General features: G+C 43.6%; 1 protein-coding gene across 9 annotated transcripts in view; it reads right to left on the bottom strand.

Moving 5' to 3' along the window:
- Window positions 1-21,702, bottom strand: part of TEAD1 (TEA domain transcription factor 1) — a 161,556-nt gene that overhangs the window by 12,587 nt on the left and 127,267 nt on the right. For 7 of the 9 annotated variants that reach the window (XM_065066313.1, XM_065066317.1, XM_065066318.1 and 4 more), the window contains 5 exons: window positions 21,126-21,260; window positions 20,886-20,932; window positions 20,426-20,487; window positions 18,339-18,463; window positions 7,043-7,216 (listed from right to left, as the gene is read on the bottom strand). In XM_065066313.1, the coding sequence (XP_064922385.1) occupies window positions 7,043-7,216; window positions 18,339-18,463; window positions 20,426-20,487; window positions 20,886-20,932; window positions 21,126-21,260 (543 nt within the window). The remainder of the gene's footprint in view (window positions 1-7,042; window positions 7,217-18,338; window positions 18,464-20,425; window positions 20,488-20,885; window positions 20,933-21,125; window positions 21,261-21,702) is intronic. The other 2 variants (XM_065066320.1, XM_065066321.1) reach the window with 1 other exon arrangement.

The raw sequence follows: 21,702 nt of genomic DNA, 5'->3' as shown, positions 1-21,702 counted from the left end.
AAAGGTGGGGGGCAGAGGGTAGAGCGCTGTGTAATTATAACAGCTTTGGCTAACAAAAAAGCAACTCCAGCAAAAATTGCTGAGAAGAGTCTAAATCCTTCCTGCTGAGTAGAAGGAAAACAGCACCTACTGGAAACAGTGGGATTTGGGGAGGGCCAGAGCAATTTACCCTGGCGTTCACTAGTTAACATTAAGCACTTAAGGTCACTTATTAACAACGTATAGCTTTTAACAACTGCTGAGGCAGGGAGGTGTGTTACTCATATGACCGCATCGTGCCTCCCCTCCTCCTCTCTGAAGAGCGATCAAAGAGCAGAGATTCCAAATTGTGAAGCAATTTTTTCCAGCGGGAGCATCTGGGTGGTTGGCACGTCTCGTGGCACGTTGGGCGGCAGCTCGGGAACCGCGTCCAGATCCCCAGCTCTGCCACATGGTTGGGATGGGGACGGATGGGCCGAGCTGCTCCGGCTTCCCAGCTGCTCGGCCTCGGCCGCTCATTATCCAGCCTCAAGCGCTAATGCCCTTGCATCAATTTGGGGTCCTCCGCAAGCACCACGTGAGCTCCCTGCGCCGAGAGGGTTGTGATGGGCAGAAGAAAATGGATGTCTGCTTTCTTCCATATCTAATTTGTTTTGCATACATTTGCATGCCGGCCAGAGACCCATTCACGTTACGGATCCCATTTGTGAGCTGCAGATCATTTGCCAGTCAAAGCTGGCGAGTCTGCATGCGTGTGTGGAGGGAAATCCAAGATTCTAGCTTGTGCGACAGAAATTACATGTAAAAATAGAAAGAAAGAAAAAAAAAAGGCAGTAGCCACAATTGTGTGTATGTGAATGAAGGGCACAAAGAATCTCTGCACCTTTTAAGGCGGCTGAAGGCACATGGGGATAAATTCAGGAGGGGGTGGGAGGCAACCACAAGCGCAAGCCATTTCTGAACACTGATTACATGGGTAAATTGTTTGTTCCAGTGTATCACAAAGAGAAGGAGCATTATTTTTCATGCCGCAGCTGTTTTGAATAAGAATAGGAATAAACTTAACCATCCTCCTCATGTTACTTACCACTAATTATGGCATATATTTACATCTATAAAACAGTGAAATTTTGGGGGACATAATTTAGTGCCCCTTTATTGTGTAGATTCCTTTATTTCCATCCCACATTTGAATTTCAAAAATGTTTAGGACTTCAAAGTATCTTTAAAAGCTTGCCCTAATTATAATATGCATTACTTTCTAAAACTCCTAGTTTGCATTGCAGATTCCTGCAAATAGAGGCATTCATTTTAAACATCAATTAATATCATCCATGCATCTTCAGATGAGTTTGGGTCTTTAGTTCAGAGTTGCAATGAGCTCTGACTAAGCTTTCCTCAGCTTGAAGAATAGCTCAAGTTACTGCAAATATGTAAAATGAAGCCAGAGGATCAGATCAGTAGAAAGCCCGACAGCCCAATATCAATTTATATCAGCTGGTTTTTTCCTGTGTCACTAGTTAGAAAACATCCCTCCTCCTTTCAGACATATTTGCCTCCCATATTTGTTCCTGTAGCTGCAGAAGTCAGAGTTCAGGCTTGTCACAGAGCGTTTGGCAGTGTCAGAGAACAAAATCCACGGCAATACTATTGCAAGGTGAGATTACACCAGCACTAAGGATCCCAACAGAGGCACGAACCCTCTGCACGATACTGAAGGTTATATAGAAAATTCATGCAAAAAGAGAATCCCTGCATAAAGGGAGATGGAGAATTGTGCCTTCCCAGAGCAATTCCCATGCTGGAGTCTGTGGAGACGTCTGTAGTCATAACAGCAGAGTCAAATGAAGGTATTCTTTGGAGAAGTGGCTGAGAGATAGGGGATTTAAAAGGGAGATGGTGTGAGAGGGGCAGACATAGATCAGCCTCCTGCCAGAGAAAGTGGAGAAGCAGAGGGGGCAGAGCCCTGGGTGGGCAGTGCTGCGGGCCAAGGAAGCAAGGGCAGCAATGACGTTTTAGAGAGGCATTTAGGGGTAAAGCTGGAGGTGCGATCTATCATTTAGTTTGAACCCTGTCAGGAGGTCTGAGTGTATTATTTACTATTAGCTAATTTAAGAATAGTAGTGAGTAATCAGTGAGGATAGTAGATATCAATATGAGTAGAACTTCAACCAATAAAAGAAACCAACAGAGGCAACATGTGTTGACTTAGCTTTTAGATAGGCTAATCAGAACTTCAAAGACCAGAAAACTTCAAGGCTTTTCTCAAGTCACAGAAACAGTTTAAGTACAAACTAACTGACATGTATGTTGACCTTACTCAGATTAAGATTGGATGGCATGAATCATACATGGTTATTTTACATGGATTGGGCTGATTTTGCTAGTGACTAAGGTAACAGAAGCAGGATTGTGCACTCACCCTGCAACCCAGGGAAAGGTTTCACCTTCAGATATTCTGCAGCCTTGTCTGAATTTTATATCCCTGTAAGCTCTGGCTTCATCTCACTGTCACACAAATTTCCTATGCCATATCATAACACGTTCCTTATTTACTCATCGTACTGAGTGCACAGCATACCAAGGAAACCTCTTTCTATCTGCTACAGTGACAGCCAGTCTCTGAGGTCACTTCCCTGAACTCTCTGGTTCCCAGTGACTGCCCGGGACAAGCAGAAGAAAAGCCACTGCATTCAGGGTGCAAGACAAGGACCAGGAATTTGCTTTGTGGGGCTCTAAAGTGGATGGTTGAGGTGGTGTAAAAGCAGAGGTCTCTTCCTTTTATATCTCCTGCACTGTTAGGTAGAAAGAGGCCCAAAAGTGTGACATCCAGATGTGTCACCAGGACCGAGGCCAGAAGCTCATCCATTCCCAGCATCAGGTTGTATTTCACAGGAGATACAATCTGTATGGACCAATAAACCTCTGCGAAGCAAAGCTTTGTACTCCATACCTGTGATGCTTTGCAAAGTCAACTCCACAGTTGCCAAATGTCTTGCAAGATCTCAGACCTTTCCCTCCCTCTTTTTTGTAATCAAACCGTATTACGTTTACCACAGGGCAAACCATGCTGCTGAGAAGCCTGAAGCAGAACTAAATGGGAAAGAGCAAGAGGAGGACTCTTTCCAGCTACCAGAGCTAAGCCACTTTCTGCTTTAGTCATCCTCAATGCGAGTGCTTGTCTCTGGTCTTCCTGTTTCCCATTTCTCCTTTTCACACTAGATTTAATGTCTCAATAAAATACTCTATGTGCTGCCTCCAGTGACATTCTGACTTCTCTTTAAATCTGTTTACAGGCTCACCATCCCTTCTGGCATCAAAACCTCACCTTCGCTTTCAAACATCCACATGTTATGACATCTGCCCGCTTTCCTTTTGTGCTTTCTCTTGACTTCTTTCAATCAGTTCCTGGTTTTCTTTCATTGATTCTCCTTGCAGTGCTTTCTCACCTGAACTTATTTGCCCAACACATTCATGTTCCTTTATTACTCATGTTACAACCAAATTCCACCAAAATGTGGACCGTCATGGGACACTGATGCTAAGATGCATGAGCTGACAGTGCTCAGCAAAGTATCGATAGTTAATTGATAATAAAGGGAGAAGACAACGGGAAGGATGAGAAGTGGGAGATGGTTAAATAAAGGATGAGTATTGTGAGTAAGTGATAACTACACAACATGAACAGGACCTGTGAGAAGCTGAACCTTCAGAGTAGGAGGAGGTAGCGGATGACAAGGAGAGTGGTTACTGACTCAGAAGCGTATACTGAATTTAAAAGAAAAGGACAAGAATACAAAAATTAATCTATTTTAATATTGATAAACTTGAAGTTAGTAATATGGTCAGAAATATTTGTCAGCAACCTTTGCCAGCTTTACACTGGCAATATATGACTGTTTAGATCAGTTTCTCAACAATCCCCATAAAAATAGGAACAGCGTCCTTTTTTTCTGAAGAAATGTCCTATTGGGATGAAAGAAATTAAGGACAGTGATCTGACAGTTTAGAATCCAATTCTCAGTACTAATTACACAGCCATCTTCTGATTTTCCTATACGTATTTCTAGATGGGGGGCACTGGTGTGAAGTTTATTCCTAGATGGGTACTCATCGTGCCTCTCGCTACACCCAAACACTGTCCCTGGCACCTTCCCTCTGCCTCAAAGAGAAAATCCTCTGGTCTTTTTTAAGGTCATGGCTCAGGAAGGCATTCTCACCACATTTGTAATGTATAACTCAGAAGGATGTTAGCACTGTGTGTTTTTTTTTAATCTCTAAGTTAATACAAGACAAAATTACATTAAAAGCCCATTATATTGGAAGGCACAGTGAGGTTAGGAAATGTTGGATTGAAGTTGCCTGCACATCCTGGCTGCTGAACTGCATCATGACACGGTCCCGAGCTACACAACCGCCCACTTGCCCTCTGAGCATCTATACAATAGTTCTTTGTCTTTATGATTCTGTGTGGCCCAGTCCCTATTTCCTGCACACTACTCAAAACCTTTGCTGAACACTGAATTATTAATTTTATAAAAGTTTTTCCAGGGCATTACCTTCATTCTGTATAAAGAGCCATGAGTTTGACTTCTCAGTGACCACCTGAAGTGAAGGGATAGTATCACCCCCATATTACAGATGGGGAACTGAGGCAAGAGTGTTAAAGGTGTGCACTGCTTGTAGAAGATCAAGCAGAGAAGGCTGGCACTTAAATTTTCGAAGTCATGAGTACAACACAGACCTTAATGATCCAAAGAGGATCTTTACTGGCTTTAGATACATCTTTGAGCATTCAGCACCCCTGAAAATCAGTTTCCACATCGAGAAAAAGCAGAACATACAATACATCGATGACAGTATCACAAACCTCTGCTGCTTCCATGTCTAATGTAAAGTCTGAGACTTGCCATTCTCTGTGGGAACTGAGAACAGGCAAGCGAAGTGACATGCATTTTGCCAGCATGTTTTGCAAGTATTAATTATGCAAAGTGGATTGGTGAGGTGATGGTCCTCAGTTCAAGCCCAAGTTTTGCAAGGAGATGTATTTAGAGCTCACAGACCCTTCAGCTGTAAGTTCTATTCCTCTGCAGCCAGATTTCTTCTGCTCGTACACTTGTCCTGGTCCCACTCCTCACATACCTGTCTCTGCTGTGTGCCTTCATCCCTGTGTTTCCCCTTATCCTCCTTATCCCAAATGCTCTCTCTTCCCACTCTCTTCCCTCTTTTTGACCCTACAGTCTCACCGGCCTTTTCCAGGCTCCTGGTGCCTGCTGAGCGTCAGCTCCCAGGTCTCCGCTGCCTCCTGTTCCTGGCTCTCTGCTCAGCCAGCCCTCAAATGATCAGTCTACAGCTCCCATGCCCTGTGGTTTATCCCTTCTACACCCAGATTGAAGAAAAGAGAGTCTCCCTCATTCCCAGTTTCCAGTTCCAAATCTGGAGTCACAGAAACTTTTGGCAAGATATGAAGTCTGGGGTATGCACACGGGGGAGAATATTTCAGGTCACATGGATAAACTTTAACCAAAAGCAATAAATAGCAGGAAATCTGGTCATAAGCAGTGATATCAGATCACTCTTTTCTGGTTTCACCATCAACCTGCCCATCCTGTAACTAGACCCTGAATATGACCCTTTTACTGAGGTTTTAACAGACAAATTAAAAATGTTCAGATCACAACTGTTGCTATGAAAAGCTGTATACTACAAAAAATAGCCCAACAAATTAATGAGTAGAAAAAGCTTTAGTGTAAGCATGAAGTCCAGCCTGGAGATTTGATGATCCTTTTAGATGAACCTTTAGCATCACTAACATGAGATTTTATAAATGCAATAAGAAAAATCTGATGTATCAATAAAATTTATCACAACTAGATCAGTATACTATATCTCAACCTTCCATTCAAATTATTTTTACGCTCTTGTTCACAACTGATATGAACAGGTACAATTTTTAGAGCAGAGTCTCATGGCTGACTAACAAAAAGGCGAGGGGAAAGCAGATGCGCTCTAGTAACTAGAAAAAGTTTAAGGAAAACCCTGGAATGCTCCTAGGCTCACAGTTGTTCTGCTGCACACTCATTTCAAATCTCACTTGGTCCTGTCTGCATAAGTGTGGACCGATTGCAGGACTGATACTCGTACTGTTTGCATTTTGCAAGAGTTCAGCCTTGGAAACACTGAAAAGCAAATCTCCAGTTCTGCAGCTTCCCCCTTTTTTCTGGGGCCACTAGATGGCAGTTCCCCATTGCCAGCCGAGCGCTCTGTTACCTGCCTGCTCCTGCCCATCAGCAGCGTCTACTCCGCCCTGGTGAGACCCCATCTAGAATATTGTGTCCAGTTCTGAGCCCCTCAGTTCAAGAAGGACAGGGAACTGCTGGAGAGGGTCCAGCGTAGGGCAACAAAGATGATTAAGGGAGTGGAGCACCTCCCTTATGAGGAAAGGCTGAGGGAGCTGGGTCTCTTTAGTTTGGAGGAGACTGAGGGGTGACCTTATTAATGTTTATAAATATATAAAGGGTGAGTGCCACGAGGATGGAGCTAAGCTCTTCTCGGTGACAACCAATGATAGGACAAGGGGTAATGGGATCAAGCTGGAACACAAGAGGTTCCACTTAAATTTGAGAAAAAACTTCTTCTCAGTGAGGGTGACAGACACTGGAACAGGCTGCCCAGGGAGGTTGTGGAGTCTCCTTCTATGGAGACATTCAAACCCGCCTGGACATGTTCCTGTGCGACCTCACCTAGGTGATCCTGCTCCAGCAGGGGGATTGGACTAGATGATCTTTTGAGGTCCCTTCCAATCCCATACTGTGATACTGTGTCATGCACAGCTGGGGCACACATCTGCCTTTGCAGGTCACATCTGCCTTTGCACATTGCCTGCAACACAGACTTCTGGTGAGCTGTCAACAGGAGTGGCCCTGGGCACTACCCGAAGCATGTATGGCTTTGCACTTCTAAATGACAACAGAAGAACTTTCCACAAGCACCCTAAAGGGTATGGAATTCTAAACACAGGCCTTATCGACACGAGAGGTTCTCCACATCAAGTCTTACTCACCCAGAATTTTACGAGGAAGAAAGCGTTTTGGGGCCCTTTCCCAAACAGTTCCTTTAGACCGCCCTTCTTTTCAGGAAATTTGTCATAAATCTGACGAATGTCCACCGATTCAAGCAACGGGTCACTGTAAGAATGGTTAGCGTGTCCAATGTGTACGAAGAGGTGTTTATTGTACTGCAAGAAAGAAACAGGAAAATCAGTGCTGTACAAAAAGAACAGAAGTTTATCAAGGCACGGGTCTGTGTGTGTTCCTGCGGAGGGTAGCACGCTTTGATGGATTAAATGACTCACACATTACTCCTGGGACTGTGATTTTCTGCAGTATGATTTCCATGAACAACTTTCGTGATTGTGCTGTAGCCCCTTGTGAACAAGGGTCAACATCAAAAAAATCTGTGTTCCTACTGCAAACCACAAAACACGGTCATCTTCAAGGGAGTAATTTACAGTGAAAGACCCAGCGGCAGCATGGTGATAAAGAGCCCTTCGCAGAGCATAATAAGATGAATATGCTCACAAGGAAAACCCGTTTCTGCCACTTAAAACCATGCCTTTTAATGTCCCGGGTCCTCAGAGCCTGAATTTCTGCTAGTGCCACAGAGCCCACACATACACACCTCCTTCTTGTCTATTAAAAACCCCAAACCTCTATCCATAGCATATGATAATGCCACTTAAGTAAAGAGATAGAAGGGATTTTCTTTCAACTCTAGAATGACAATAACAAGAAGGCCAGTTACTCTGTGCTGCTGTTACTATAGGAGTGGGCCTCATTGTATGCCCCCCAGTATTTTGACCCACGTAATATTAAAAAGCCAAACTTTAACCACTTCCCTTGGGAACTAACCCTAGAGGTGACCATCTCTGCCAAAACACATTCAACTTCAATTTCCTATTTCTTAACTTCATCCCATCGCACCTCATTTTAATCAAGAGAAACACCCCAGCAAGCCCTTTTCCTGCCTGGGGGAAATCCCCGGCCCAGTAATGTCTCCAGCAGCCCCTGCTGGGTCCAATATGGTCTTGTAGGGGCTGTCATTTCTGCAAGACAAGAACACCTTCCAGCACCTGGAATGAAACAGAAGGACATACCCCAAAGAGGCTCCACCAGTCAGCCAGCAGCTCACAGTGTCACTCCAGCAGACTGAAGGAGCTCGAGAGTGGCAGGATTAAAGATTGGGGTTTTTAACCATGCAGATCACAAAACATTTTGCTAACTCAATTAAGGAAAGCTGATGTGCAGTCAATGAACACTAGAAAACTCTGTCATATTGAACAGATGCTGTAGATAAGGGGCAATTCCCAAAAGCTAAGCACAAATAAAATATTTAAAACCCCAAAGCAGACCTCATTTAAGCTATTTGGTTTACAATATACCTGCTGACTGAACAAATTGAAATGACAAATCTAAATTAATTGGACATCCACTCAGAGCCTTCCTTCGGTGTAGGCAGAGTCTTCCCTAGCAGATGTCAAAAACTCTGGGGAAAAGGAAATGGACTGGCTAGATTTCTGCACTTAGGAAATCACACTGAAATCTCTTTAAAAATCACGTAGCACAGTGAAATCTGAGTTTAGAATCAGAGAACACTCATCTGGATATGGGGCCAAAAACTAGGTATGGTCCATGCTTTTTACAGCACTGTATCTCTTTTTTTTTAATTCTGTGGGAGGAAAAAGGAAAGTGTAACACTTTATTAAGGTGTTTGCACAAGCAAGCCCAAGTCTGAGAGCACTGGTTCCATGGATTTTCCTTGCAGGCCTCTTCCAAAATAATGCTATCCCAGCACTTTCTGTGTACAAGTGGAAAACTTGCCCAGCCTTTAGTTGGCACATGTGGAGCCCAAAAGGGGCAGAGCTGATCCAAGGAAGCTGTTTCTACCTTGAAGAGGAATATAGGCATGCTAGAGAAATAAATGGGTTGTGGGGAGCTGAATGCATGTGTGCATGATTGAGTGTGCCCACGAAGCCCTCACCCACACTGGTTTAGCTCACACGCCGATCATTTAGCCATGACACAGAAAATCATTGTGCTGGTTGGCAACCATGAGTGCCTGCGGTCAGATGTAGTGTGTTACTTTATCCAGCAGTGGTAAAGGAGGACTAAGGGGACATTTTAACACGACAAAACAAACAAAATTCAAAAATGCAAAGTATTATGAGAAAGAACCATGGGCCCTGCTTTTGGGTTTTTGACACTGTTGTCACATATTTAAGCTTGCAGGAGTGTGATAAATAACTAGAAGTCATGCTGAACATTTCTTATGTATCTGGTTTTCTACTGAAAATCTTCGATTTCAGTAAAATGTATCAGTGCTCCATATACCTGGGAACTGCCAGGAACACAGAGAGTCCAGAAACCTGCTCCTGTCGCCTTCCTAAGCTACCAGGGGTGAAGTGCAGGAGGACGGGGTACGAGCTGTCGATGGAAGCCTATCTGCGCTCATGCAAACATCTCAATTTTTCAAGAAGAATGATAAGAATTCCTCAGTAGAAGCACTTCAGCCTCCTCTGAAAAATTAAACCAAAACATTCCCCTTCCCCCAGTACCCTCATAGCCTACCTAGGAGTGCCCAGCAGCTGTGCTCTCCCTGGGGACATGAGATGTCCCAACGCATCCCTCTGCTCCCCTCTTCAGAGTAAGGGCTTGAAAAACCATCCCTGCCGTTAGCGACAGGGTTATTATTTATTTTCAGATTGTTTCCTCTTAGCCTTTTCTGCTGGAGTCGTTCCAGGTTGTACAAATAACCACATTTTTATAGGAACAGAACAGAGGGCTCAGGTGCTCCTGTGCCTGGGAAAGTGTCCTCCCCAAAGGGTGTCTCTCTCCCAGGCCCAAAGGTGGTTGTGGAGATGGGAGAGCTGTATTTTATAGTCTGGCAACTGCGAACTCCCCAAACAATTCACACACTGCACCTTATTCTGCAAACCAGGAAAACATACAAATTGCTCAGTATCCAAATTTTAGTAAACACATTTATAGGAATACGGAGCATGAAGTCTTAATACTGTTTAAATGTAAAGGCAAAGTTAAAGGCAGCTGTAAAGCTACCACAGTTGTCTGCAGAACTCGCCAAAGTACCAGATGCTGCTGCAGCGAAATTTCTGCGAGGGTACAGTAGGACAGATGGTATGACATCACCTGACAACATTCTTAGGACAGAAATGTTTATTTTCATATTGCAGCATGTGATTATTTTCTCCTTATGTTGCTGCAATTCCTATGCTAAGTACAATCATTACTAACCTAATTAGATATGGCATATTTCTATGAACTAATGATGCAATATTAGGAGCTGGGTAAATGGATTCTGAAATGATCTCTTTTTTATATAAACACACTCCATGACAGGAATTTATGCATAGATAAAAGCAAAGAAGCAAGTTTTATGCCTATATTTTTGAGCCAATTAGTGTCTGAAAAGCCTAAAACCATCCTCATTATACTGAGAATTCACTGTTATTTTAGATTGAGTATTCCAGAGTCATTAAAGTACATTAGGTGCTGAGGAATTTACTCATACTAGATCATTTAAAGGACTTGCATCCAGCATTGGGGTAACAACGTGCTTTAGATGCTGTAAACCATCATAGGTCAAATCCTGTATTTTCTGAGGACAAAAACTACATAAAAACACAAAGAACGTTTTCAGCTATGTCTTCAGCGTCTGCATTACACGATATGCCCTGGAGATGGCTGCCTCTTACTGAGCTCCTTCCTTAAAAAAATTCTAACTATCCAAAGAATGCACTAAAGCCATGAAATATGACTGTTGTCAAATAATACCACGAGAAAAATCATAATCCACTTAGGAATTTAAAAGAACCAAGACAAATTGCCAATGGCAGGGGATGCAAGTATTTAAGCTGGTGCAGAACAAAGACAAATCACTTACATTTGTTCTATCAGCCAGCCTATATATTTGTATCAGCTCCTCACCAATTGTTCGCTTATATTCTAAAGCAACAGGTTTTCTGATCCATGAAACGCAGGTTTTCAAATCACCACAGCTCTTTCTCGCTAGGCTGCTGCGTGAGGTCTGTAGGTTCCTGCAAATTTCAAGTGCTCTATAACATGACTTGCAGTGACAAATCCCGATGAGAAAATACCATGGGGAGAGGCTGGTAACATGAAGGATCACAGGCTTGTGTGCCCGAAGAAACTCCACTGCTCAAAGGTGAGGTGCATTGAAAAGGCTCAGCTGCAGGTCTTCTCTGTCCTTGACACAGAGGGCCAGCCTCTCGGCTCTTTTGGGACCGAGGAGGTCACAAGGACTACGGCCACAGTTCAGAGGGACAGGTGAGCGGAAGGGAGGTGGGACAGCCTGAGCTTTGGCTGAAATGAGAACAAACAGCACTGCTTACATGCCTGGCCCTGGGCAGTGATTCCCTCTACACCTCCACAGTCCAACATCTTTTAAACATATATCGCTGCTGGTGCAGCAACTGCACTTTTGAGGGAAAAAGGAGCCAGGTGGGTGGACTGATTAAAAACCCATCAGTTGTACATCAGCAGTCTGCGTGTGGCTCTGAGCTGTACCCTACCCAGCCTCAGCTCTGCTGTCTCGCTGTATCTTGTAAATCTGACGCTCTTTAATTTCCTGCTGATGGAAGGAAATCACTTGGTCTGCCAACAATTTTTCTTATATCTACCAAAACACTAGTAACTGAATATTTAATTCTTGTTGCTGTTATCCTCCACTGAAGCAGACTGGGAGTTATAAATATAACATTATTATGCTACAACTGGAGTCTGTACCAACTCCTTTTATTAAGGTTTTCACACTTCCATGTGAAATGTTAACCAGTCTCTCTGTGCTGGTATGCTATCATACAACTGCCTGGTTTCCCCAGTCTTTCAAGGACCTCCACCCATCCAGACTCCTGCCTGGATCTGCTCAGGGATTGAATCAGCAACGTGAAGTAAAAGGAGATCTTTGGCTCCTTTATGGTTACAGAAATGGGGAGGCAGGTGATGAGCCCTGACACATTAATGTTGCCCAGCACTTCCCAGATACTGCCACAGGAGCCCCAGTGTGAAACTGGGACTTGCTAGTTAAGCAAGTTGGTCACATAACATTTTCATCAGCTTTCCTGCAACACTGAAGATGACTCCTCCTTTGGTTCTGGCCTGGCTGATTTGAGATCCCATGGTCCCAATTCCAGAAGTGCTGAGTGCTCTCAGATGGGAAAATTATGCCTGAATATAGAAAGCTCTCAATAATGTTAAGTATTCTGCAAAATCAGGCTCATGACAAATCAGAGTGGACCCTCAAAATCAGTGGCCCATTCATTCTTTTGCACCTGAACTTCTTGGTTTGTCAAATGTGAGTAATAATGCCCCTTCATCTAAAAAATGACTGCACTATTACATCTGTGAAATGCAAATGGGGGGAGTTATTAATTCCATTTGGAGGAGAGGTTAGACAGCGCACAGCAAGCAGGGCACGGGGCCACGCATTTCAACAACAGAAGAAAACAAACTACTGAATAGTTGCTTATCAAAGAAGGGCCATCCACGCTGAATGAAGCAGGAACAAATAAACATGTGAGCATGTAATTAACTGCTGCACTGTACAGCAGGCGCAGGAGGACATTTCCCAACTTCTGAGAGCTTGGTTTTGCAGCTCAGCTAAGCAGTTTTGGGGTGAGCGGAGGGGTAAGGGAAGCTGCAGCGGAACAAGATGGGAAAGCGCAGGGCAGAGGCAGAGCCGGGCACAAAGCCTCTTGGGTGGATGCTGGGGGTCAGCAGGGAGGCAGCGCAGGGGGGACGCAGAGCCCAGCGCCCTGCCGATTCCAGCCCACCCCATGTGTCCCCTGCTCCTCCTCCCCATGCTGTGCAAGGCTGTGGGAGGCTGAGGGCCCCCCACTGTGATGAACCCCCGGATTTTACAGCTCCCCTGGGCTTGTCGCAGCGGCTGTATGCCTGGGCTCTCCTACAGCTGCCCCACAACTGTGATAAACCCCCAGATTTTACAGCTCCCCTGGGTTTGTCGCAGCGGCTGTATGCCCGGGCTCTGCTACAGCTGCCCCACAACCTCATGCACTCGCTCCTTCCCTCCTCCCCAGTTCCACATTCCTCTCTCTGTCAGCCCCGGTGCTACCCCTACCCCGGCTATTTTCAGCGCTCGGGCTTTGTGTGAGCACGGGCGGGGGCACAAGGGCTGTTGAAGGGAGTTGCCGTGGCTGCTGGTGCTGGCGAGCCTCTACAGTTATGCAAAAGCAGCACTTTTAATTTTGCTGTGAAATTACCAGCAGCAGTGGGATTCTGAGAAAAGGGAGCGAGCGCACAGTCAGGCCCCAGCAGTCTTTCCACCCAACCTCAGTGCTCAACGTGGGCCAACTTTGAGGAACAAATCATGCTCGGTCTCTCTACCCGCTCCACCACATTTTCGCCCCAGGAAGAGCCCATGTCCTGACCCTTCAACGGGGCTGGGGAGCTGGCCCAGGCCTCCTGCCACATGTCCGTGAGGTCCCTTGGTAACATCACCAGCCCGGAGCTCTGCTGCAATGCTGGCTCAGGTTGCCCAGAGAGGTGGTCGATGCCTCATCCCTGGACACATCCCAGGCCAGGCTGGACGGGGCTCTGAGCAACCTGATCTGGTTGAAGATGTCCCTGCTCACTGCAGGGGGGTTGGACTAGCTGACCTTTGAAGGTCCTTCCAACCCAAACCATTCTATGATTCTATGATTGGAGCTTGTTGTCAATACTGAGCCCCCTTAAAGTGGTTTCTTGGCACTTGTATCTACAGACAGCTGAATATGAACATTTTACAGAGTATGACATTTGCTTCCCATGGCCAGCATGTTGCTCTCCTGCTCTGTAAAATAAATGACCTTTGCATTCCGTTAAACTTTGTCTGATTTTAGATTAAAAAGACCTCAAATCCTGACTCTGCCATGCCAAGTCATTCATCCAAATACGGGTTTGCTTCCTGGTCCTTTCACATCACAAAGATGACAAACCAAGGACTTCCTTATGACTGAAATGCTGAACCGCCTTTTATACTGCTTACAGGGAGTACGGAAAAGATAAACAATGCTTGTAACAATGGATATTGTTCAAAGATGGAGGGCTTCTTTTGAAAAGACCTCATTTATTTTTCATCACTTAGGTGGTTTGATTAACTTTGGTGAATTTTACTGCACTTGGCTAATGATGGCAGGCTGGTTTTATGGCCCTTGAGCAACTGCTTTCACTTTCTGGTTCTCAGGCACAATTCTCTCTGGACTCACAAAGCCCTCTTTACAACAACAATAAAATCTGAATTAAAACATAAAGAATATTTTATTTCTTCACCACTTTTAAAAATACATTTTGAAATTTTGACCTAACACAATCCAGCAGTTTGGATAGGCGGATTAATACTGAAAAAGCCCATCAGCCACGTTCTTTATAGCCCTATATAGATATTTTAGATGTAAAGCCGCCTAAAGTGCTTGCAGTCAAAATGAATGCGGCAGCAAGCATGAGAAACCTTGAAGGGGAAGAGAAGAAAGCACTTTTTCCTTGGGTAGTGGCAGAGTGTTTTCCTGATTGGAAAGCAAGCTTGAAAAAAAATATATAGATAAAATAATTGGAATCATTATCATTTCATTGTTATAGTCTCTGAATTTTATAGCTACTTGTGTAACAATCAATTGCTTCTAATCTGCTTGCATGCTCAGTATTTGTTAGGAAACATGGAATTACTTGACTGAAGCATTTGTCCTGAACTTTCACAGAACCACCACAGTAAAAATGGAAAGCCCCCATTAAGGAAAACCTGTTCTCAAAACAACAGATGGGTACATAAAGTTGTTTATGTGCTGAGAATATAGTTATATATGGTAGACAATAATAAAAGGTAACTAAAACACTGATGCTTGGACCTACAAAGGGTAGCTCCTATGTACCATTTAGGAATTGTACTTGAGCACAAAATGCCATAAAATACAGCCTGACATTTGTAAACTGGATTGATTTTCATGTAAAAGGAGAACTAATTTTACCCATCCTTAACTAGCAGAGTCACTATTCCAAAATTTTGCAACTGTGCCATCTTCTGTCTCCCCGACTATCTTCTGCCATCCAGACTTACAGTGAGGGTTGCTTATTGTTTCCTTTCTATAAGTTTTTCTTTTGTAAATTAAACAATTTTGTGGCTAGGCAAGGGAAAAAAGTCAGCAGCCCTCCACTAGTGACAGGACTCTACAGAGCACATTTCCAACCCACCAGAATGCCCACTCTAAATTAACTTAACTGCCTGATATTGAGGGGGTTTTGTACTTTTAAACACCAATTGCTGTTGGAAGAACCCCAGAGATGTTTAAGGCTCCACTCCTACAATGAATTCCCCGCGGATGGACCTTTGTGCCCATGCACAGCCCCACTGAAGTCACTTGGAGTCACCATGGGCAGACAGACCTAAATTTCTAGTTGCTGTACAGAAATATAGAATGCAAGAGGACTCCTGGGATTGTCAAGTCCTGGCTCCAGGTGCCATGTCAAATACACCTTTTTCAATAAACTTCCAGTTTGCATTATAAAGTGGAATTGATCTATTTGCCCCCACTACTATGAGGCTTTCTGGTCTGGTTTTGGTTTAGGGGAAAGAGGGAGGAAGGGTCATCTTTTTTTTAAATGTTGGAAACATATTCGAACAAAATAATACTTTATGCCATTTTCTGTAAAAAGTCAGAAGCATAATGAACACATAACTATATTTTTTCGGAACATACATGAGAGCTTTTACATGGCTCTCACGTGTATACGTATATTTGTTCCAGAGGTCAGCAAAGGCACGTACAGGAGATGCAACCACAGCACATGCCTATACGACTTCATATGCACATCACACATCTTGCCCGTCTTGCTGATTTTGTTATTTAAAAACCAATAAACCCCCATCCTTTCTATGATGTGCAAACCGTATCTGCAATAAAATGTCACACCGGCACAAAGATGTACAAAACCGCAGGCAGAATTCATATTTTCTTCACCAGCACTGAATCAGGCTGGGGGTTGGCTCTCATCTCCAAGAAGGACTTTGGCTTCTTGCTGGAAAAGTCTGTGTGCTGGGGACAGGGAAGGCTGGCTGGGGACAGGGTCCCTCAGCGCTGTACCTGCAGACAGGCCAACACCAGCACCTCTGCCCAGCACCTCTCCAGCAAATGCCCTTCTGCATTTGCCCCGGGAACAGCTCACACTGCCATGCAGATTTTTTAATGCCCTTGTTTAAGACCCAAATAATCAAATCTATTTAATTTGATCTAACCAATGCTTCCCCTCCTCCTGAGTCCCCTTTCTCAGGCAGCTCCCCGTGGCACCGGCCAGCCCAGGGTGTCCCTGTGCAGCGCTGCCCCATGGTGCTTGCAGCATGGGTGTAAAGAATGATCTAAATTGGGACTAATGCGTAACTGGGAACTGACTTTTCTTTATGTCTCATTTTTGCAATGTTACACCACGTGAGTAACTGTTTTTTTAAAAACAAGTCTGGGTAGTCTGGTGCTCTGCATTTGAATGGTGGGTTTCTTAGCTGTAGCCTTGCAAGCTAGGACAAGCTCCAGTGGGCCTCACTGCACCTGCAGGAATTCCAAATAATATTAGTTTACTTCAAAAAAGCTTTTACAGTATTTACAGGACCATCCTGGGTAACTGCGTTTCTATTCAGACCTCCGCTCTTTCTCTCCAATGGAAGCAGAGAATTGCATTTTCCAGAGCCTGCACCTGCCCGAAAAACGAGAGCCCCAACATGTCCTCAAGGATCAGTCCCCACACCATGTGTGAGCACAGCCGGCTCTGAGCAGCACCCATCGCCACGGCAGGCAGGACCTGCGACTCCTTCCAGTGCCAAAACAGCATCTTCTCCTCATTTTCAGTCTGTCGGTCGTGTTGCAAATATATTCACATCACTCAGCTGGTTTCATGTCACGGACACCAGCGGTGTGATGGGCAACCACTTGTTATCTGCTAACAGCATACTTAGTTTGAGGGAGATTTTTCTTACAGGGAAAGATACAAAGTTGCTTAGCTGCTGAACTCTTGTTCACTCCCTTTTACATACAGCCACGCAGATACACGGAGGCTCTATACCATATAAACCCACGGGTTTTGCAAATAGTTTTGTGTTATAAAAAACTATGGGAAAAGGATTATTAGGTGGTATACTGGCAAAACAGTAAATCAAAATACACTGAAATGCCATTTCATTCATATACAGCACAGAACGTCCTGGTGTGTGGCAACCTGGATACGGCAGAGCACATAAATCAGTAGGACACACTACATGGGGTCAGTGAGGCACACCGATAAGGCTGCCTGGATGTTGTGTTTCTGCATGGGAAACAAAATCACCATCCAGATGTGCTCAAGCCTGGGGATGGAGAAGATGTTCCAGCTGCAGATTAGTCCGGAGGACACTCAGATGAGGCTTTAGGCCACCAGAGCCAGGATTGCCAGCAGAACATGGGAATGAGGGCCATGGGAAGGCAGGAGGATCCCAGGGAAACCAAGCAGCATCTAACAGGTAAAGTGCTGAGGGGATCCTACCTGCTGCCAAACATCCCCTCCCTCAAAGTTTATTCAACCTGGCAAAACGTGACATTTACAGCAAACCAACAAACTCCCGCATATTTAGTATATGAATAGCTGAGATACGGTCTGTTTTCAATGGGATATTTCTCTGTCAGGAACATTCCTCTGTTGTAAGGTTTCTGGGCTATGTCTCCAACCTCCATTACGCAGGGTAAACACTCTCTGGATAACACCCCTAGCCAGAGCCCATAAATGCTATGGTTTCCAGTGCTGAATTATAAAGAGCAAGTGATAGCTTCTCTCTGCTCCAAGCTACTGTATTTTACCAGGAATCTGAACAAGAATGGCCCATGTATATAACCCATTCATTACAGTGTTTGCATTTCAGAAATTATCTCAGTAAAAATTCTCAGGTTCAAGCTTTTGATTTATTTGCAATGCACTAGAAATAGTGCTAGACTACTAACAAATGTTCTTGGTAAATATATGAAGATTAACATAAAGGCTCAAGGCTTACTGGAGTAAATGAAACATTACAGCCAACTTCATAAACTACCCAGCAGGTATAGTATGCAGATTAAAAATCAAAACAAACCCAAAAACTTCCTAGAAAAAATAAATTTTAAAAAAATTAAAATGCTGGATTTGACCATAAGACACAATTAAAGATCAAGGAATGAATGTGTGCACATTTCGATCCCTAACTCTGGAAAGCATCCGCAGAGGGTAGGAAGCAAAGGAGAAAAGCTGAAGATCAGTGGACATGAGGGCAACACTTACTGATTCAGGATCCCTCTGCTGTTCGAGGAAAGCCGAAAACTCCACCAGCCTGAGCTTGGTCGTACCAATTGATCGGCCCTGCCACGCAGGGACTGAGGGAGCTGGAGCTGACGTAGGCTCGAATCCTAAAATAAAGGAACCGTTTTCATGAATAAGTTGACAATTCGTCAGTTTATATTTTCTGAATTAAATATAATTGGGAATTATGCATGTAGCCCTTGGATGTTTATATTAATTTTAGCAAATAATGAATTCAGAATGAGTTAAAATTGGAAAAACACAGAACAATATGTAGAAAAAAAAAGGTTCCAACCCAGCAAGCTAATAATGGTGCAAATAAAAGATCTACTTCTTTGTTTCCTAGGGGCTGTAACTCACTGTAGAATTTTTGCTTGAATTATATACTAGATTACAGAGATTTATAGAGACTTCACGCAGACTTGCAGCTGACCCTTCCTTGGAAACTGGCAGCAAGACTCACAGGAGATATTACTGCTTTGGGAGTCAAGAGAACTGGCCTCCACTTCTGGTTCCTAATGTGCCACATGTTACAAGTAAATCACCTCTCTTTTTGCCTATTTCTTCTGCCACTCTCCTCTTTAGAGTATACGGTTTCCAAGGCAGGGACTATCTTTTACTCTGTATTTGCACATTGGGTCTTTAACTCCTTTTGGAGCTTTTAGGCAGCATTATATTACAGATAATAATAAATAATTACTGTAGAGAGCTGAATCATACCCTAAGAAGAAAAAGAAGGTCTTAAATTGATAATAAAGAAGGAATGACATGATCTAGAGTGAGAAGGGATGTTAACCACCATCTCTAATTCACCTCAAGAGAAAGAATAAATGCTATCTCTTGCTCCTCATGGTGGAAAATTAGATGAGAAGGAAACAAAACAGTAAAGGAAGAAGGCAAAAGCAGCAGCTTGAAGGCAAAACTGATCTTGGGAGAGGCACAGGTACGAGGAAGACAGAGGAGAGGCACCAAAGGTTAGAAACAAAGATAATCCTGAGCAAGGTTGACAACCAGGGGAAAGGTCAGAGGGAATGAGTGTCCACATCCCAGAATGGCAGTATGGTACCTGATGCCAGCCCTCAAATTTCGGCAATGAAGGTGTGAGGCTTGTACAAAATATGGAATCACAAACATGACTGGTTAGACATGAACAGAAGTTCTAATGAAGCAAAAACTCATGAGTTTTAACTGATTTAGAAATCCTAACTATCCTATTCTGAAAGAAAACATGGAAGAATAAAAGAATGTCTGCATTAGAAAACAATGTTATAAATTAGGAATATCAAGGAAAAGGAGATAATAAGGGATGTGGAAAGATAGCCCTAGTTTTAAGCATCAGATAGCAGCAAGTTAGAAAATCATAAAAATCTGGTTAAGAGTCAGAAAACTGCAGTTCAAACAGTCAGAAGCATGGTGTCATTAGGCAAGGGAAATGTAAAATTAGTTATCATCTGCAAAGAAATAATAATATTTCCTGAAATTGGCCATGAAACCAGCTTGGGAAAAGGAGCAGGGAAGGAGCCATGGGAAGGGCTGGATCAAGCTGAGCAATGGAAGTCAGAATAAACATTAGGTACTTATCAAAGCGGTACCAGGCACAGCAGGGCCTTCAGGAGGGGAGGAGTTAACAACCAGATACACAGAGATGTTTTATACCTAAGGCTAAACATATATTATTTTGGAAGAGTTCGTAGCCTTGGTTTAAAATAAATTAAGGCTTATTGTACTTACAAATGGAAACAAGATTTCACTAGGCATCCTATTACTAATCTTTTACAAAAGCATTTTCCTACAATATGGAATGCTGACAGGAAATCATGCGTCACAACTCCTTGCATATGTATTAGTGCTTCCTACCTAAACTGTAAACACTAACAAACAAAAAAGCCCCAAACCCAATGATTTTCCCTCATATATAATCAGAGAGTAGGACATCGGGACGAGTGTTTTGCTTGGCTGCTGGGAACGTTAGATATGGAGTAGTTGCTCTGTCCACCTCAGGAATTAACACATCACATTCAGTACACACTTCAAGTCTTTTTAAAGGAGAATATAGATGGAAGAATTACCTGAAATGGGAGCTGTGACTGATGGCTGTATAGGATAGGCCTGCTGAACGAATGGCTTTACGCTGGAATAAAGAGTTACACAAAAATCACACGCTATGCCATCCACAGTAAATTCCATTAGAGTCATATAGTATAAGAAAATACATGGTTTATGACCTTTACCCACAAATAAATCTCTTCCTTGCATAGCATATTTAACAGACAGACTGCAAAGAGGTAACAGAGAGAGAGGGGGATGAGAATTACAGCCAGCATCTTAAAGCGAGGAGCTCATTCACGCTCAGCCACACCACAGGACTGTAAAGGCATCACTGTAAAGGCTTTTCCTTTTCCTACAACTATATTTTCCTCCTTTTTTAGAAAAATAGCTAGTTCTTGCCTCACTGATATCCTCTGGCAGCAAAGTGCACAAGCCAGCCCCACACAGCACATAGAAGCCTATTTTAATTTTCAGACTTACTCTTGTGAAGATCCAGGCTGCCCCGTTTGAATCATGCCCGGCCAAAACTGAAAGAGAAAAAAACACACAAACACACACACAATTGTTTTCTTTGTTGAAAGATTTTAGCTATTTCTGAACAGGCATGATTCCTTTTGCAAACACAAGTGAAAGCATTAATCCATTCATACAACCTTAGTTTGCTACTGAATATTGTTAGAGAATACAGGGATTTTTTTTGGGACTCGGCTAACAACTTACCCCAGGTGCCCCAGGAAATGTAGGACGGGGAATTCCTGGCAGGCCCAGCTTGTTGTGAATAGCAGTAGCTGAGACTATCTGAGCTGATGACATTGCTGCCATGTGCTGGAGTGCTTTGTCCTTTGCTGTCTGATCCTTTAATATGACAATTACACGAAGTCTTAAAACATTTGGCACAACAGATGATGTCAAATAACTGCAGCTACAAGCACATAACTATAAACTTTAAAAGCCACACAGAAAATGCAAAAATAGCAAACCATGCAGGAAAACAAAATACAGCACGGAGGCTAACACACTCAAACTACCTCCAGGCAAAACCTCCTCTCAGACATGCATGGTAGACCTGAATTCTCACAGTCTGCTCTGCCAACACGCAGGAAGCGCTGGGAGAGCAAACTACTGCCCACTTGTTTATCTGGCCAAATTCTGCTGATTTTAAACCAGGCTGGACTAAACATGTCTGCTGCTAACGCTCTGCCTGCAGGACAGGGAGCGCTGAGATTTGAGCTCTCTCAGTTAGACCTAAGAGAAGTTTGCCTTTTGTATTACACTGTAAAATGAGAACACAGAGCTG

Source organism: Columba livia, chromosome 5 (genome assembly GCF_036013475.1).
Source record: "Columba livia isolate bColLiv1 breed racing homer chromosome 5, bColLiv1.pat.W.v2, whole genome shotgun sequence".
Lineage (NCBI taxonomy): Eukaryota > Metazoa > Chordata > Aves > Columbiformes > Columbidae > Columba > Columba livia.
Note: the sequence above shows the minus strand (reverse complement) of the source record. Positions and strands in the feature narration are given on the sequence as shown.